At 46.4% G+C, this 20,270-nt stretch overlaps 1 protein-coding gene across 1 annotated transcript in view; it reads right to left on the bottom strand.

The window, feature by feature from the left end:
• The window catches only part of fam193a (family with sequence similarity 193 member A), a 292,373-nt gene that overhangs the window by 50,121 nt on the left and 221,982 nt on the right, over positions 1 to 20,270 (bottom strand). Inside the window, exons 7-11 of the mRNA XM_070877089.1 lie at positions 15,216 to 15,293; positions 6,779 to 6,894; positions 4,100 to 4,342; positions 3,258 to 3,411; positions 834 to 1,013 (exon numbers count right to left, since the gene is read on the bottom strand). Coding sequence (XP_070733190.1) covers positions 834 to 1,013; positions 3,258 to 3,411; positions 4,100 to 4,342; positions 6,779 to 6,894; positions 15,216 to 15,293 — 771 coding nt within the window. The remainder of the gene's footprint in view (positions 1 to 833; positions 1,014 to 3,257; positions 3,412 to 4,099; positions 4,343 to 6,778; positions 6,895 to 15,215; positions 15,294 to 20,270) is intronic.

The raw sequence follows: 20,270 nt of genomic DNA, 5'->3' as shown, positions 1-20,270 counted from the left end.
TGGATCTCTCGCCCTTTCTACCCGCACCACGTATTACCTCTCCTCCCCCTACACCTGATCAATTTCTCGGAACGCTCGTGTGTGACAAGTGACATCATTGGCGTTGATGAAATCTGGAAGTCGTGAAATTGTCACGATTCACTTCATACCCAATGAACCGGTTACCAATCCGTGACCTGCACACAATACCCCATCTATGGCACGGTGGGGGGAAATGGGGCTGGAACTTGGGCTGGGAGTAGTGGTGACCTTAACCTGTGAGAGTAAGTCCCATCTGTTCAAAGTGAACTCCTGTCTGGAGTCAGTAGTCAGAATGCCTCGAATTACACTTTGCAAAGTCACCGATTACGCAGGCAGCGTGGTTCGAATTGCACATTCCAGAGAAACTGCTGGGAGTGTCTCATCCTCCAAGGGGACCAAACTGCAATCAGGTCATGTGATCAAGGTGACCCAATCAGAGCATTTTACTGTTGCAAATAAACACGTCGTTTATTTTTCTCTTGGAAGATGCAATAATCTCAGGCTCAAAAGTGTGGCAAAGCAATCCATGCTTCAACAATCCACTGCGTAAAGGATCTCTAACCAAAACCCTCTCCTGTTTCCCTGTTCACGTCATCAGAACCCATCGTAATTGTACAGACCATGTATCCGTCTTCATAACTAGTTTCTCAATCTTTGTATCGACCAAGTGAGAGGACGCGTCTACGCCTTGAACATGAAGCCGCCTTCTCTCTTTCAGAGGCTGACTGGCTGCTGCTTTATTTCCAGTGTTTTGTATTTCACATTTTAAACATTAACCGTTTTCTTTTCTTATTTACCAACTCGATGAGTACCTGCTGACTGGGATATGATGGCGGTGGACTGTCCCTTCTCACATCTTCCTTCCTAGCTGCTCTCTTCCCGGGCATTTCCTCCGTATGAGATGCAAGGGGTTCACTGCTGCTCCCTCCATCATCACCATCCTCGTCATCAACTTCTGAAGAGCTACTACTGGTGCTGCTTACCTGGGGAGACTTACGTGAAAAACCAAAAAGGGCATTAAAGAACGAATGCACTTACATTTATACAGCACCTTACGTGACCTCAGGATAGAAACATAGAAACGTTGAAAATAGTTGCAGGAGTAGGCCATTCGGCCCTTCGAGCCTGCACTACCATTCAATATGTTCATGGCTGATCATGCAACTTCAGTACCCCATTCCTGCTTTCTCTCCATACCCTTTGATCCCTTTAGCCGTCAGGGCCATATCCAACTCCCTTTTGAATATATCTAACGAACTGTGGTGGAGAATTCCACAGGTTCAGAATTGACCTACTTTTGAAGTGCAGTCACTGTGGCAACGCGGGAAAACATGGCAGCCGAGTTGCACACAACAAGCTCCCACAAACAGTAATGAGATAGAGAGATGGCTAGTGATCCCCTCGCGGTGCACTCCCGATGCCAAGGATGCAGAACAGAAGCCACAAATTCCACCAGTACCTGGACATGCCAGGCCCTAACCCCAACACAGTTCCACCAGCAGGTGGTTGGGGAAAAAATGATGCACGCCTGTTTGGAGTGGAATCTCCAACTGTCCCCCCACTTCAAAGGCGTTGGTCAAGGGAAGGAATTCCCAGGCTAGAAATCTCCTTGCACCCGACCTGCGTTACATTGAGTGCTCGGTATGCGGGGCTCAATGAGGCATGCCAAGCCATCAGCACGGCAGCTGTGCAGGAAACTTGGGGGTTTTGGCCTCGGCCGCCGTCTGGACTCGCTGGGGAAAATGCTGGCATCACGAGAAAGATCGGCCGCCATGTAAAAATAAACAATCGTCCACTGTGCTGGGTCCATCTCTTGAAGCTACCCTGTGACACATTACCCACACCGATGGGGTCATAGTCAGACATAGGGAGATGAGGAAATATTCCGCCAACCCTAGTCACTAGACTGGGTTAAGGGTGGAGGTTCCCGGTGACCGTTCTCCGGCACTTAAGCCGCTGGAGAGTTCCTACGGACTTTTGGGGGCTCTTGTGATTTGATTTCAAAGCTGGTTCCCACTGGGAGGAATATTTGTGTCGCTCCAACACCAGCGCACCACATTGAGTGCTACTGCCAGACAAACCACAGGGGCATCCAAATACTGAAGGGCAGCTGCAGCTTCATTTCCCAGCCAAAGAGTGGCTACTGCTCGTTCGGAGAGGAGAGACAAAGACTACTGTTCAATTAGGAACACTCCTGGAACCAAGCACTGGAATTAACTGGCACCACAGTGGACACTGCCTTGTATGTCACCCCTCAGTGCTCCCTTCCTTCAAATGAACACTTCAAACTCAAGCTTGCCGTCACCAAGATGCTTAGTTTGTCTTCTTTAATTCTGTTAATTCTTTCAAAAAAAAACTTGTCCCTCATTTCTGGATGTCTTTCTCCACCCTCAAATCAAGAAAAGAGAAGGGATGGAGAAAGATGCAGGTAGGTGGGCTTGATCAACTGATAAGATAGGGAGAGACTAGAACTAGGCGGCATAATCTTAGAATAAGGTGCCATCCATTTAAAACTGAGATGAGGGGGAATTTCTTCTCTGAGGGTTGTAAATCTGTGGAATTTGCTGCCTCACAGAACTGTGGAAGCTGGGTCATTGAATAAATTTAAGACAGAGATAGACAGTTTCTTAACTGATGAGGGAATAAGGGTTTATGGGCAGCGGACCAGAGTCCAGGATCGGATCAGCCATGATCGTATTGAATGGCGGAGCAGGCTCGATGGCCTACTCCTGTTCCTATTTCTTATGTTCTTATGTTCGAAGCAACAGCCTCGATCAATGAATAATCAACGGGCTTGTTGGGCCCAATTACCTTTCCTGATCCTAAAAATGGAGAAGAAACAAGCAAAGAGTATGAGCACAGAAAGAAAACAAGCAAAAACAAAATACATCTCCGATTTATTGGTTTCTCGAATGGGTTTTTTTTTTATATATAGTTTGGATGGAAACGAGAGGGAGCAAAAAGAAAAGGTCAGAAAAGGAACCCTGAGCACAGTACAAGAGTTGTGCAGTTACAGGTACCCCAAGCTTTTGGCTCATCCCAAACGAAACAATTACCCCGAGGGGAAAAAATAAATGTGAAACAAGAGCTCTCTAACAATTCAAGCCAAGCAGTCAGTCCACAATAATGGAGGTAGAAACACTGAGCTTATTCATATTTTTCTGGGCCGGGTTAATGTAGCACAGGGATGGGCCTTTTCTCACCGTCCCAACTTTTATTTCCTTATGTTCACATACCTCATCCTTTAATGCCATGTTTTCACCCCCACCGTTGAGTTCTCCATGGATACCATTCATGTTGGCTACAACTTCTGCATCATCGTAGCTGTTGAGTGGGTAAATATCAGCAAATTTGGCCGATAACGGGGTCACATCTTCATCGTCACTGCCACTGAGGAGAAAGACAAAACAAACAACGGCATGATATGGCTAGGCAGTAAGGCATTCAAGCTTAGGACATCCCTTGGTGCTATTGAAAGAACAAAGGAGTTCTCTCCTGTCCCTGGACCAATATTCAACTCTCAATAAGTATCACTAATATTATCTAGTCATTCACCTCATTGCTGTTTTTGGGTTATTGCAAATTGGCTGCCGTGTTTCCTACATTACAACAGTGGTGACACTTCCAAAGCACTTCATTGGCTGTGAAGTACTTTGGAACGTCCTGAGGTGGTGAAAGGAGCGACGTAAGTGCAAGTTCTTTCCTTCTGATCCGGCAGACAGGGTAACAACTCATATGGAGGACGGTAGCTCAGACAGTGCAGCATTCCCTCAGTAACTCACTGGATTTCCAGTCGATTGAACTCAGGTCCTGGTGTATGCCTCAAATCCACAATCTTTTGACCCAGAGACGAGAGTTAACTAAGTGAGCCTAGCTGCTACAAGCAGTTTTCTCCTGGTGTTTGTTTTTTGATTCAGTTTCGATGTTTAATGACTGGATTAAATAATATTATATATACAGAAATGGTTCTGTTAAGAATAATGTCTTCTCCACCTCCACCCCTGCCAATCCCCCCCACCAACAATTGACACACAATATTAAAACCATCACATATAATGTCAAGGACCCGAGCACTTACAAGGTGGGGGCTGAGTTGCTATCAGCCAGAATGAGCCGTGGGTGTTGCTGAATCGTGATTGGCGAACTCGAGCCAGATCCCGAGCTGGCAGATGACATGCTAGGTGGGCGTATCTCCGAGAGATAATCCGGAGCAGATGCTACTTGCAATGGTAATGTGTTAATAGAAAGGTCGTCAGGAATGGGTGAATCCATGATGCCACATGTGAGTATATGAGAGAGGCTGCAGTCGTCACAGGTACACCTACAAATAGGTTAAAACAAAGTTGAAGCACCTGAATCAGTTCTTTGTGTTGGGAATAATTTCACAGGGGACTGGGTGGTAGAGAGAGTTAAGTGTGCCGTCTTTTCACTTATCGTATCTGGGCTTGTAGTTGGCTCCAATTAGTGGAATGAAAGGCTCCTTTCACTCTGCTGGATTGAATGGAGCCATGCCAAATACTTAAAAAAAATATATATATAAATCGCTCCCATGTAGGGAGGCATGAGAAGTTTAGACTGGTCAGGTGAGGACATTGGTGCTGGGGAATGGAGAATTATTTCTACAAGAGCTGCGTAAACAATGAAAGCCTCAAGCTAATTCCGGGGCGAATTTTAACCCAATGGCGCCCGTCGGGAAATGGGAGACCGATGGGATCGGGTGCAACGCAGATCTTACACCACACCAGCCTGATTTTACTCTCCCACTGAAATCAAAGAAGAGTAATATTGGGTGGCATATAAAACCAGCATTGCTCCTGATCCCACGGGTTCGCCCCTCCCCCAGGTGAGTTAGGTTCAAATTACCACCAGTCTCTGCTGAATGACATAAGAACATATTGGGGCAGAAATACCGGCCTGCCGGGTCCGTACGGAGTGTGTATGGACCCGGGAACGCATCGCGCAAAAGCCAGTTTTCAGCACACAATGCGCATGCGCTGAAAACCGGCTTTACCGATCTGTCACGCTGGAGCTTGACAAATCCTCCGTATCTCGGCAACCAGGTCTTTTGCATGGGCAAGATTGCGGTATTTACCCATATTTTGCCCAGCAAATGTCCTGAAATCGCTTGCACCTGATAAAAGTAGGTGCATAGCCTATGTTTACGGGCGTAAGAGTTTGAAAACACACTTAAATCATTAAAAAAAAAATTTATTTTTTAAAACCCTGCCCACTACGTTAAATTTATTTCAAAGCATAATTAACATTTTTTCATTCTACATAAATAACTAATTTAAATTAATGTTATATATGTAGTGTCTTTTTTTTTATTGTGTGTTTCCTGGCCGGGGGGTTGGGGGGGGGGCGTGGTTCTCATTCATAATAATGGTAATTCCAACTTAGAGATGCCATTATATGAATGAGAACATACTGATTGGCTCCCCAGAGCCATGTGACTGCAGCTCCAACCCTGCGCACGTCCAGACGTGCACGCGCTGCGACACGCAGTCAGTGGAGGCCTCGGGATCGGGAACTCGCGCGGGTGCAGCAGCTTCGGGTAAGTGTACTTCTTTAAGTTTTTACCCGATCGCCCACGGGAAGCAGCCGACTGGGATTTCTGGGCCAATAATTAGGCGCAGGAGTCAGCCATTCGGCCCCTTAAGCCTGCTCCGCCATTCAATAAGATCATGGTAATCTTCTACCTCAACTCCACTTTCCAGCATTATCCCCATATTCCTCGATTCCCTTAATATCCAAAAATCTATCGATCTCTGTCTTGAATATACTCAATGACTGAGCCTCCACAGCCCTCTGGGGTAGAGAGTTCCAAAGATTCACCACCCTCTGAGTGAAGAAGTTTCTCAGTCCTAAATGGCCGACCCCTTATTCTGAGACTGTGACCCCTGGTTCCAGACTCCGCAGCCAGGGGAAACATCCTCCCTGCATCTACCCCGTCAGGCCCTGTAAGAATTTTGAATGTTTCAATGAGATTTATCGCTCATTCGTCTAAACTCCAGATAATATAGGCCTAGTCTGGTAGAAGATCAGCCATGATCATATTGAATGGCAGAGCAGGCTCGAGGGGCCGAATGGCCTACTCGTGCTCCTAATTCTTATGTTCTAGTCTACTGAATTAACTGACCTCAGCCAGTAGGGGGCACTACAATTGACCTCAGCGCTCCGAGGTTAGAGAGGGGGAAAACTGGCATAATTTCCTAATTCTGATCGCTATCCAGCGACAGTATTGAAGGCTGGATCAATCTGGGCTATTGTGCTCGCCATGGCTGAAAGGCCTGCTAGCACTCGTCATCAAGGCTCACTCATGAAGAATGGTACTTGGGCGAGATGCCGGGCATCAACTGCGGAACTGTATCTCACTGGAGGACTGAAAACAGGCGCGCGGATACTTGACTGAATAAGCAGAACCAGACCTGTAAATAGCAGGAGAAATAAAATACGGGGAGAAGAGAGAGCACTTCTGCCAATAACGAGAGAAATACTAACAATGCAGCAAAGAATGAGGGATTATATACAGCAGTGTGGGAGAAGGCCAGCTGAATAAGACGAGTGCATCTGATACACAGCTTGTAAATTCCTGGATGAGCCTTCCCCACCTCCATGGCAGGAAGGATAACAGCTACACGGTACATGGGGAGAAAACAAATAAGAAAGAATTCAGCCCTCATCAATTTATTTTACATATTTAGTACGCTGCAATACTTGATCCCACCCCACCAAGCGGATTTCTCTGGACACTTACCTGCGCCTATAGTTACAGTTGGGACAATCAGGCATGCTCAGTCGTGATGACAGCATATGCCTCATTGTATCTGTGAAATTATTCTCCCCAGTTAGTGCTTTCTTGCTGTTTGTAAGCTGAGGGGGGAAAAAATGGTGAATTTTAATACATAGAATCCAGAACATAAGTAGAATTAAAAGAGGAAAAGTCAGGGATGAGAAAGGGCCATTACTGCATTAATTTTCCCACTTAGGAAAAAAGGCAAGAAATTGCACGTCTTTCATCTCCAGGACCTTGGTCTCAAATCCAGCACGGACGAATGGAATGAAAACCCTCCCTGTCTGCTGGCCCTGAGGAGTCCTACATGTGAAGTCACATTGGGCTGTCTCAATCCAACTCTTTCAGCAAAAGAACAGACCCAACGTCAGCACTTAGTGGCAACGCCGATGATGGCGCCTGGGTGGCTGGCATAAAGAAAGGGCAAAAATGCCACACTGGGGCAGCAAGGGCTGCTCTTCCGAGCGAGGGTTGCGATTCAAGCACACGGTTGGTTGGGGCAGAGTGGAAGCAATATCAAATTCCTGGCCTGCGAGTGCTTGATGCTGGCGATGGGTGCCTGAAATGCAAAATGTCCCAATCCCCTGACACCGGCATCCCTCATTTTAAAAAAGCACAAAAAGTGTAAAAATTTTGAAGTGTCTTCAGGATGACAAAGCGCTTCACATCCAATGCATCTAATTAGATTTTGAATAACCAGAGTTTTTGCCTCTATTATTTTCATTGATAGATTACTGCAAACATTTAGTGCACTTTGAATGAAGTTTTTCTATAGAACATGTTCTAAATTTACTTCTCCCTAATTTCCAGTTCTGTCCTTACTGTACTTTGAATTAATGCCTTGACTTACCGCACCTATATATACACGACTGAATATTTTCTAGGTCATCGATGAGGCCCACGTTTAAACACTTTGTCTCTAACCTTTTCTCATCGCTCATCTTGAGATAGGTTTTGTTCTTTCCCATTTCCTTTCTACAGCAAGCAAATCATGTTTTATGGTGTGCTGACCAACATTAAGGATAGTGTTCTAAATGACCAATGTATTGCAAAGTGAAGCATAATCTGACCAAAGAGTGCAAACCCAATAAAACCAAGATACCCACGTCAAGACTAAAGAATTTCCCTGCAATGTTTCTATTGTCAGCCATGGCTCAGTGGGCAGCACTCTCACATCTGAGTCAGAAGGTTGTGGGTTCAAGTCCCACTCCAGATACTAGAGCACAAAATCCAGGCTGACACTCCAGAACACTATGTTCTATGTTTCTATAGCAGGAAAGGGGTACTGAGGGAATGATCAGCCATGATCTTATTGAATGGCGGTGCATGCTCAAAAGGCTGAATGGCCTACTCCTGCACTTATTTTCTATGTTTCTACTGAGGGAGTGCTGCACTGTCGGAGGTGCAGTCTCTCAGATGAGACGTTAAACCTCAGAGGTGGACATAAAAGATCCCATTTTTTTAAGAAGAGGGAGGGAGTTATCCCTGGTGTCCTAGCCAACGTTTATCCCTCAACCAACACCACTAAAAAGATTATCTTATTATCACTTTGCGGTTTGTGGGATCTTGCTGTGTGCAAATTGGCTGCTGCATTTCCAACAGTGACCACACTTCAAAAAAACGTAACTGACTATAAAGCACTTTGGGACATCCTGAACATCGTGAAACATACTATATATAAATGTAAGTCTTACAACATTTGAAATCCTTTAGCATGTATTGTACACTTCTTTTCATTACGAGTTTCTGAACTTGACTTATAAGTTAACTCAATTTTTATTCTGAAAGGTATGCGCCGTTTTCATCAAGTCGCTTAATTTGAACTACCAGGTAATTTGAATTTTTCCAGCACAACCCAGTATTCCAGGTGCCCTTCCTCTCACTAAGTATTACACCCTTTTATAAATACTGAACAAAGTGATTTGTTCTGTATCACCTCACTCGTCCTTTTCCCCTAAACTGAGAGGGGAGCACCAAGATAACAGAACAACAATCAAGCAAAGGGCAGGCTGTGACCAAGCCATCCTTGATGGAGAGCCGACAGTAGGGGTGCTACGACTGGGCTGAAGATGAGAGATCCTTGGGTTGGTGAGAGGAAAAATCTTACAGGTTTTCCCGCTCCCATCACTGCACAGAAACCCTTGTTGGAGAGCGTGTGTGTGAGAGAGAACAGCACTGGGCTCATTCGTGATGCCCTTGCTGGTACAATAGCATGCCAGCACTCACTGTCACAGATGGAGATTGGCTATTTGGGAACGGTATCAGAGCACCGTTGATGTTGGGGTGAGGACAGGAGCAGGCTTGGCTACGACGACCCCATGTCTGAATAGCTTGCCAGCACTCACTGTTGAGACTCACGGACAAATGAATGGCACTTAACTGAGATAGTGGAGGGAATCAAGAGACATGGGGAGCAAAGTGCTTTTGTCGGCAAACAATTTGTAACTTGTGAATGACAAGGCTCCACAAATAAATGATCAGTTAATCTGCCTTCAGTAGTGTTGGTCAGAGGTAACTGTTGGTCAGAAAACTGAGAGAATACCCGACTCTTCTTCAAATTGTGCCAGAGAGAAATAGAGCGACTTAGAGATGTAGACGGACAAAACTTTAAAAGTGGGAGTACAAGTTGATTATAAATGGGGTTTTAGAAAGAGTGGCAGAAAGGACAAAAGGAAAAAGGTAGTGCTAAACCTTCAAGAATTACTGTACTGACTACAGTTAAAAGAATATGGGCACCTTATTTTAGGAAAGATGTCAAGGCCATCGAGAGTGTATTTTAAAAATTCGTTCCGGGGATGTGGGCGCCACTGGCAAGGCCGGCATTTATTGCCCATCCCTAACTGCCCTAGAGAAGGCGGCGGTGAGTGGCCTTCCTGAACCGCTGCAGTCCGTGTGGTGAAGGTGCTCCCACAGTGCTGTTAGGGAGGGAGTTCCAGGATTTTGACCCAGCGACGATGAAGGAACGGTGATATATTTCCAAGTCAGGATGGTGTGTAATTTCGAGGGGAACTTGCAGGTGATGATATTTCCATGCGTCTGCTGCCCTTGTTCTTCTATGTGGTAGAAGTCACTGGTTTGGGAGATGCTGTTGAATAGGGCGAGTTGCTGCAGTGTATCTTGTAGATGGTACACACTGTAGCCACGGTGCGTTGGTGGTGGAGGGAGTGAATGTTTAAGGTGGTGGATGGGGTGCCAATCAAGCGGGCTGCTTTGTCCTGGTTGGTGTCGAGCTTTGTGAGTGTTGTTGGAGCTGCACTTATTCAGGCAAGTGGAGAGTATTCCATCACACTCCTGACTTCTGCCTTGTAGATTGTAGAAAGACTATGGGGAGTCAGGAAGTGAGACACTCGCCGCAGAATACCCAGCCTCTGACCTGCTCTTGTCGCCACAGTATTTATGTGGCTGGTCCAGTTAAGTTTCTGGCCAATAGTAACCCCCAGGATGCTGATGGTTGAGGATTCGGCGATGGTAATGCCATTGAATGTCATGGGGCAGTAGTTAGGCGCTCACTTGTTGGAGATAGCCATTGCCTGGCACTTGTGTGGCGAGAATGTTACTTGCCACTTATCAGCCCAAGCCTGAATGTTGTCCAGGTCTTGCTGCATATGGGCATGGACCACTTTATTATCTGGGGAGTGGCGAATAGAACTGAACACCATGCAATCATCAGCAAACATCCCCATTTCTGACCTTATGATGGAGGTAAGGTCACTGATGAAGCAGCTTAAGATGGTAGGATCTCGAACACTGCCCTGAGGAACTCCTGCAGTGATGTCCTGGGGCTATGATTGACCTTCAACAACCCCAACCATCTTCCTTTGTGCTAGGTATGTCTTCACCCAGTGGGGAGTTTTCCCCGAATCCCATTACCTTCAATTTTACTAGGGCTCCTTGATGCTACACTTGGTCAAATGTTGCCTTGATGTCAAGGACAGTCACTCTCACCTCACCTCTGGAATTCAGCTCTTTTGTCCATGCTTGGACCAAGGCTGTAGTGAGGTCTGGAGCCGAGTGATCCTGGCGGAACCCAAGCTGAGCATCGGTGAGCATGTTATTGGTGAGTAAGTGCTATTTGATAGCACTGTCAACGACACCTTCCATCACTTTGCTGATGATTGACAGTGGACTGATGGGCAGTAATTGGCCGGATTGGATTGGTCCTGTTTTTTGTGGACAGGACATACTGGGCAGTTTTCCACATTGTCTGGTAGATGCCAGTATTGTAGCTGTACTGGAACAGCTTGGCTAGAGGCACGGCTAGCTCTGGAGCGCAAGTCTTCAGCACGACGGCCGAGATGTTGTCGGGCCCATAGCCTTTGCTACATCCAGTGCATTCAGCTGTTTCTTGATATCATGTGGAGTGAATCAAATTGGTTGAAGACTGGCTTCTGCAACAGTGGGGACGTCAGGAGGAGGCCAATATGGATTATCCACTCGGCACTTCTAGCTTTGGATAGTTGCACATGCTTCAGTTCTGTCTTTTGGACTTGAGTGCTGGGCTCCGCCATCATTGAGGATGGGGATGTTCATGGAGCCTTCTCTTCCCGTTTGTTATTAATAAAAACATAAGAAATAGGAGCAGGAGTAAGCCATACAGTCCCTCGAGCCTGTTCCGCCATTTAATATGATCATGGACTCAGGTCCACTTCCCCGCCCGCTCTCCATAACCCCTTATTTCCTTATCGTTTAAGAAACTGTCTATTTCTGTCTTAAATTTATTCAATGTCCCAGCTTCCACAGCTCTCTGAGGCAGTGAATTCCACAGATCCACAACCCTCAGAGAAGAAATTTCTCCTCATCTCAGTTTTAAATGGGCGGCCCCTTATTTTAAGATTATGCTCTCGCGTTCTAGTCTCCCCCATCAGTGAAAACATCCTCTCTGCATTCACCCCTTCAAGCCCCCTCATAATCTTATACGTTTCGATAAGATCACCTCTTATTCTTCTGAATTCCAATGAGTAGAGGCCCAACCTACTCAACCTTTCCTCATAAGTCATCTCTGGAATCAACTTTGTGAACCTTCCCTGAACTGCCTCCAAAGCAAGTATATCCTTTTGTAAATATGGAAACCAAAACTGCACACAGTATTCCAGGTGTGGCCTCACCAATACTCTGTACAACTGTAGCAAGACTTCCCTGCTTTTATACTCCATTCCCCTTTGCAATAAAGGCCAAGATTTAATTGGCCTTCCTGATCACTTGTTGTACCTGCATGCAGAAGTAACCCCAGATCCCGCTGTATTGCAGCACTTTGCAATCTTTCTCCATTTAAATAATAACTTGCTCTTTGATTTTTTCTACTAAGTGCATGACCTCACACTTTCCAACATTATACTCCATCTGCCAAATGTTTGACCACTCACTGAGCCTGTCTATGTCCTTTTGCAGATTTTTTGTGTTCTCCTCACACATTGCTTTTCCTCCCATCTTTGTATCGTCAGCAAACTTGGCTATGTTAAACTCGGTCCCTTCTTCCAAGTCGTTAATATAGATTGTAAATAGTTGGAGTTCCAGCACTGATCCCTGCGGCACCCTACTGGTTACTGATTGCCAAACCGAGAATGAACCATTCTTTCTGTTTTCTGTTCGTTAGCCAATCCTCTATCCATGCTAATATATTACCCCCAGCCCTGTGAACTTTATCTTGTGCAGTAAAATGTGGCACCTTGGCAAATGCCTTCTGGAAGTCCAAATGTACCATATCCACTGGTTCCCCTTTATCCACCCTGTTCGTTACATCCTCAAAGAACTCCAGCAAATTTGTCAAACATGACTTCCTCTTCATAAATTCATGCTGACTCTGCCTGACCGAAAGTTGCTTTCCCAAATGTCCTGCTACTGCTTCTTTAATAATGGACTCCAACATCATGGTCCATGCTGCTTCCGCTGTCTAGCATGCATGGAATCCTGTTTTGCAGCTTCCCCAGGTTGGTACCTCATTTTTACGTACACCTGGCACTGCTCCTGGCATGCTCTTCTGCACTCTTCATTGAACCAGAGTTGGTCTCCTGGCTTGATAGTAACGGTAGAGTGAGAGATATGCTGGGTCATGAAGTTACATCGTGGTGGAATACAATTCTGCTGCTGCTGATGGCCCACAGCACCTCATGGTTGCCCAGTTTTGTGCTGCTAGATTTGTTCTGAATCTATCACATTTAGCACGGTGGTAGTGCCACACAGTGCAGTGGAGGGTGTCCTCTGCGAAGACGGGATTTCGTCTCCACAAGGACTGTGCAGTGGTCACTGCTATCAATACTTTGATGGACAGATGCATCTGCGATAGGTAGATTGGTGAGGACGAGGTCAAGTAGGTTTTTCCCTCATGTTGGTTCTCTCACCACCTGCCGCAGGCCCAGTCTGGCAGCTATATCCTTCGGGACTCGGCCAGCTCCGTCAGTAGTGGTGCTATCGAGCCACTCTTGGTGATGGACATTGAAGTCCCCCATCCAGAGTACACTCTGTGCCCTTGCTACTCTCAGTGCTTCTTCCAAGTAGTTTTCAACATGGAGGAGTACTGATTCATCAGCTGAGGTAGGGTGGGAGGTGGCAATCACCAGGTTTCCTTGCCCATGCTTGACCTGAAGCCATGAGACTCCATGGGGTCTGGTGTCAATGTTGAGGACTCCCAAGGACACTCGCTCCTGACTGTGTACTACCATGCGCCCACCTCTGGTGGGTCTGTCCTGCCAGGGGGACAGGACATACCCACAGATAGGAATGGAGGAGTCTGGGACATTGGCTGAAAGTGATGATTCTGTGAATATGATTATGTCAGGCTGATGCTTGACTAGTCTGTGGGACAGCTCTCCCAATTCTTTTTACAGGTGCCCAGATGTTGGTGAGGAGGACTTTGCAGGGTCTACTGGGCTGGGTGCGCTGTTGTCGTGTGCGAAGCCGGTGCCGAGGTTGATGCCGGGTGGACCGGCCAGTTTTAGTCTTAATATTGTTTTCTGTAGCAGTTTGTTACAACTGAGTGCTAGGCCATTTCAGAGGACAGTTAAGAGTCAACCACATTGCTGTGGGTCTGGAGTCACATATCGGCCAGATCAGGCAAGGACAGCAGATCTCCTGCCCTAAAGGATATTAGTGAACCAGATGGGATTGTACGACAATCGATAGTCTCATGGTCACCATTACTCATACTTTTTATTCCAGAGTTATTGAATTAACTGAATTTAAATCCCCCAGCTGCCGTGGTGGGATTTAAACTCATGTCTCTGGATCATTAGTTCAGTAACATGACCACGATGCTAACGTTCCTGTGTAGAAGAGATTCACTAAGACGGTATCAGGGACTAGAGGCTTATGAGGAGAAATTAGAGAAACAGGGAGTATTTTCAGTAGAATGAAGATGGCCAAGAAGAAATCTGATAACGGTCCGCAAAATGATGAGAGGTTTTGATGAAGTAAACCAAGAAAAACTATTTCCACTGGTCGAGTCCCTAACTGCACGGCATAAATTTAAATATCACCTCAAGTATAAAGGGAGGCAATAGGAAAAAAAAAATTCTCGACATGGAAGGCCCCACCAGAAACAGCAGTGGAAACAGAATACATAACTGCTTTTATAAAGGAGATGGACAAATACTTGAAAGCAATATTTAATGGGGTATGGGGAAAGGGCAGGTAAATGGATTGAAAGAGGAGCTGCTACACTCACTGATGGGCTGAAAGGCCTCCTCCCTATGCTGTTTCTTCACTTTACAACCCCTTGAACAGAAAGATGGGAACGCCGCATATATCTATCAATATAGAGAAGCTTCGATGATGCAGCACTCCTTCAGTGGTGCGCTGAAGTGACAAGACTAGGTTATAGATGCTCAAGTCCTGGTGTGGAGCTAGAATCCATCATTTTCTGACAGCGCTAATAACCGAGCAAAGCCAACAATGAATTTAATATTCTATTTACTTCAATATGATCACCCATTCTCTCTCCAGATAAGAGCACATTCTCTTTAAAATCGGACAAGTCTTGTTGCTAGAGCTTCAGGTGCTTTGCTGGTTGCACGTTCAAATTCTTCAGCTGACACCAGGGGATTGATTTAACTATCAACGGAACCTAGCTGGAGATGCCTAGTGACATAGGAACAGGAGGAGGCCATTCAGCCCCTTGAGCCTGTTCCACCATTCAATGAGATCATGGCTGATCTTAACTCCTTGATTCTGTAACCCTTGCCTATCAAAAATCTATTAATGTTAGTTTTGAAATGTCAAATTGACCCCCAGCCTCAACAGTTCCAGATTTCCATTATCCTTTGTGTGGAAAAATGTTTCCCGATACCACCCCTGAACAGCCTAGCTCCAAATGTAAGGTTATGTCCCTTTGTCCTGGACAGTCCACAACGTCAAAACATTAATTTCACATTATTCATATATACGATAGCCGAGACTGCCATTGTACCTGCTCTTCCAATAACCGCCGCTGTTTGAAGAACTCCCAGTCCTCTTTCAGCATGCGCTGTTTGGTCTTCATTGCCATCTAAGAGGAAAAAAAATGCTGTTTAAACAGGGTCCAAAAATGATAGTCCAGCTCTGTTCACTCTGACTCTGTAAAAAGTGTTGGCTTACAACCTTCGAGTGTCCGGCTTGGTTCAGTAGCAGCACTCTTGCCTCAGAGTCAGGTGGTTGTGGGCTCAAAGCCCACTCCAGAGACTTGAGCACATAATCTAGGCTAACACTTCAGGGCTGCATTATCCTGAAGTGCTGCCTTTTCGATGAGGCTTTAAACCAAGGGCGTATATGATCCCTTGGCACTATCCGAAGAAGACAAAGGAATTGTCCCTCAGCTAACACCAGTAAAAGCAGATTATCCGGTCACTTATCTCACTACAATAAGATGTTAGGCTTTGCTGTGCACAATTTAGCTGGCACATTTACCTACATTATAACACTGACTACACTTCAAAAGTACTTAATTGGCTGCGAAGCGCTCTGGGGTGGCCCTTGATGAAAAGTACAATATAAATACAAGTTTTTCTTTCTCTGCTTGAGCAGAACCTCGGAAATGTCACTATAATGGACTCAATTTTCCTCAATGCCATTATTTGCCGTATTGCAAGAGTTACACCTGTTCTTTTGGCCCCGACTACTGCAAAAAAGTAACTTGTAAGTTTCGCCCGTTTTTTTTTTTAAATTGGCTCCGCGCAGCCTGACCTTTAGCTTGGGGGGGATGGAGCCTGATGTCTGCGCCGAAAAAACAATGCCCTCCCCCCCCTTTCGCGAATGCGCGAAAAAAAAGAGACATTTTTTACGCGACTGATATGGGCTCACATGTAGTGGCTGATGTGCAACTGTCACCACACATTAAAAAAAAATCCACACACAGGGATCTTTCATCCCCTCAATCGGAGTTCAGGACTGGAACATCAGGTCCTTTATTGAAACATCTGTGAACTCTTGTGGAAGCAAGTCATCCTCATTCGAGGGACCGCTTATGATGACATGCCCAGTACAGCTCCCATAAGAACATAAGAATTAGGAACAGGAGTAGGCCATCTAGCCCCTCGAGCCTGCTCCGCCATTCAATAAGATCATGGCTGATCTGGCCGTGGACTCAGCTCCACTTACCCGCCCTCTCCCCGTAACCCTTAATTCCCTTATTGGTTAAAAATCTATCTATCTGTGACTTGAATACATTCAATGAGCTAGTCTCAACTGCTTCCTTCGGCAGAGAATTCCACAGATTCACAACCCTCTGGGAGAAGAAATTCCTTCTCAACTCAGTTTTAAATTGGCTCCCCCGTATTTTGAGGCTGTGCCCCCTAGTTCTAGCCTCTCCTACCAGTGGAAACAACCTCTCTGCCTCTATCCTGTCTATCCCTTTCATGATTTTAAATGTTTTTATAAGATCACCCCTCATCCTTCTAAACTCCAACGAGTAAAGACCCAGTCTACTCAACCTATCATCATAAGGTAAGCCCCCCATCTCCGGAATCAGCCTAGTGAATCGTCTCTGTACCCCCTCCAAAGCCAGTATATCCTTCCTCAAGGAAGGTGACCAAAACTGCACGCAGTACTCCAGGTGCGGCCTTACCAATACCCTATACAGTTGCAGCAGGACCTCCCTGCTTTTGTACTCCATCCCTCTCGCAATGAAGGCCAACATTCCATTCACCTTCCTGATTACCTGCTGCACCTGTAAACTAACTTTTTGGGATTCATGTACAAGGACCCCCAGGTCCCTCTGCACCACAGCATGTTGTAATTTCTCCCCATTCAAATAATATTCCCTTTTACTGTTTTTTTTCCCCCAAGGTGGATGACCTCACACTTTCCGACATTGTATTCCATCTGCCAAACCTCAGCCCATTCGCTTAACCTATCCAAATCTCTTTGCAGTCTCTCTGTGTCCTCTACACAACCCACTTTCCCACTAATCTTTGTGTCATCTGCAAATTTTGTTACACTACACTCCGTCCCCTCTTCCAGGTCATCTATGTATATTGTAAACAGTTGTGGTCCCAGCACCAATCCCTGTGGCACACCACTAACCACCGATTTCCAACCCGAAAAGGACCCATTTATCCCGACTGTCTGCTTTTTGTTAGCCAGCCAATTCTCGATCCATGCTAATACATTTCCTCTGACTCCGCGTACCTCTATCTTCTGCAGTAACCTTTTGTGTGGCATCTTATCGAATACCTTTTGGAAATCTAAATACACCACATCCATCGATACACCTCTATCCACCATGCTTGTTATATCCTCAAAGAATTCTAGTAAATTAGTTAAACATGATTTCCCCTTCATGAATCCATGCTGCGCCTGCTTGATTGCACTATTCCTATCTAGATGTCCCGCTATTTCTTCCTTAATGATAGTTTCAAGCATTTTCCCCACTACAGATGTTAAACTAACCGGCCTAGTTACCTGCCTTTTGTCTGCCCCCTTTTTTAAACAGAGGCGTTACATTAGCTGCTTTCCAATCCGCTGGTACCTCCCCAGAGTCCAGAGAATTTTGGTAGATTATAACGAGTGCATCTGCTATAACTTCCGTCATCTCTTTTAATACCCTAGGATGCATTTCATCAGGCCCAGGGGACTTGTCTACCTTGAGTCCCATTAGCCTGTCCAGCACTATCCCCCTCGTGATAGTGATTGTCTCAAGGTCCTCCCTTCCCACATTCCTGTGACCTGCAACTCCCGGTCTGTATTCAACCATTTTTAAAGAGCCAGTTGTGTGTGAGCACTTTAGTTCTCATTGGAAAAATCGGAGCTGCAATTACAAAATGCAACGCGGCTCAAGGACCAAGAATTTCTCACAGGATGATGTGGAGGCACTAGTTACTGTAATTGAGGCCAGATGGCACGAGCTGGACACCAGCAGAGGTCACATAAAAGTTTCACCAAAAGAAATAAGGAAACGCTGGAACCAATTTGCACAAGATTACTGTGCAATGGTGACCATCCCGAGGTCTGGAGGCCAGTGTAAAGAGTGGCAGGACCGTGGTCAAATAGTTAGTGTAAGTAATATTTTCACATTCACTGGAATTGCAATTGTAAATGTGACCATCTGTATATGTCCCACTCAGCAGAAAGACACCCTCTCTAAAAAGTTATATTTTCATCTTTGCAGAGGAAGGTGGCACGCAACAAAAGGGAAAGAACTCGAACAGGAGGCAGCCCGGCAAATCTGCAGCCACTGACACCCTTGGGAGAGAGGGTCGCTGCTTTGATGGGTCCTGCAGCCACCACTGCACAAGTTGGGCCCACACTCGAGGGAGAGGGTGAAGCTGATGCACACGAGCCTGAAGAGGAAAACATCTCCCAATCCCACCTTCCAGACCAAGAGCATGGGGGTGAGGGGGTGGGGCAGGGAATGGATGAAGCCCCCACTGTTGTACTCAATCTGGAGGAGGTGCAGATGCTACCCATTGAGGTGCCAGGCCCTTTCCTGAGTGGGGATAGTGTTGGGACATTCCGTGGTTTCTCACAGTCTGAGGCTGAGGATTCCAGTGGGGTGCAACGAGGCGCACACAGGGCCCACCATCCCAGGCTGCGGGTCCCAGTGGGATGAGGCGAGGCACACCCAGGGCCCACCATCCGAGGCTGTGGGTCCCATTGAGATGTAGCAAGCCACACCGAGGGTGAGGAGGGGAAGGAGAGCTCGACAGCGCTCTCCTGAGGTGCAGAGTGTAACAGATGTGGTTCAGATGATGGCAATGAGTGGGGAGAGCACTGACCGGGGAGAGCACTGACCTTACACGATCACTCCTGGACACCATCAGTGGGGTGGGTGATGAGGTATTGGGACTGTCGGGAGAAGTAACAACACACTCACGAGAAATGGGAACACTGTCTGGGCACATGAGGGAGGGAATGTCGCAGGCAGCTGATCCTCGTGCAACCACATTGTGAGGGAATATCACAGGTAGTTAAGACAATGTCAGGGCACTAGGGAGGGAATGTCGGAGTTAACTGCTGCAATAAGGGAACATGCCGAGACCCCGCGGCCATTGACAGAATCAACTGCCACTCCCACTCCAATCCACAGACCAGCCTCTGAAGAGGCCCAAGCCAGGCCTTCCTCATTACCGCTGGCCCACGCCCTACCCTCAAGAAGTGCGCATTACCAGAGATGCTCGAAAGAATAAGCTTGGTACTAACCCGAGAAACGCTGCGCCTCCGCCTGCGGGCAGGGGTGGAGTCACCAAGACCAAGCGCAGCGGGCGGCCTTAGAAAAAGGTGGAGGAGAGATGGGCGCAGCCTTTCGTTGCTGCTGCTATCATTGTTGTTACTGTTGTAACTGTTCTCAAATGAAAAGTTTTTTGTAAGTTATGCAAATTTACAAGTTTAAAAGTTTGTAAGTGAGCTTAACTGAATACTTTAAAGTTTGATACAAGAATATTTTTTTATTAAAGTTAAGTACAAACAAGTGTTAAACTTTTGAAAAAAATATATTTTAAATTATAACTGAATCATTTCCATTATTTGTTCCATTAACACAACACAACATTACGGAACAGGTCCAAACAGTAAACATGGTCCATTTGGAATAGTTGCCACTGAGCCTTCAGGCAGCAAAGCGTTCACAGATAAGCTGCTGGTGCAAGGCTCGAGCAATCGTTAAAAGGGCGCGATGGCCCGCTCTCCTCCGCCGTGGTGCTCTGGGTTCAGGTAGTTGCATGGCTTCCTCCTCCTCGTCATCTTCCTCCTCATCATCATCAGCAGCCACTCTCACCTCAGGTGGGTCTTCGATTACCAGCTGCTGCTGCCTCATGATGGCTAAGTTATGCAGCATGCAGCACACAACAGTGAACTGACCGACAATCTCAGGGGAGTATTGCAAGTAGCCGCTGGAATGATCCAGATGCTGTTTCAAGATGCCAATGGTCCTCTTCATGATGCTGCGCGTCGCAATGTGCGACATGTTGTATTCCCGGTCAGCTTCCTTCCAGGTTACGCGTAGGGGCGTCATGAGCCAGGTGGCGAGGCCGTACCCTTTGTCTCCCAGCAG

This window comes from Pristiophorus japonicus, chromosome 1 (genome assembly GCF_044704955.1).
Source record: "Pristiophorus japonicus isolate sPriJap1 chromosome 1, sPriJap1.hap1, whole genome shotgun sequence".
In the NCBI taxonomy this organism is placed as follows: domain Eukaryota; kingdom Metazoa; phylum Chordata; class Chondrichthyes; family Pristiophoridae; genus Pristiophorus; species Pristiophorus japonicus.
Note: the sequence above shows the minus strand (reverse complement) of the source record. Positions and strands in the feature narration are given on the sequence as shown.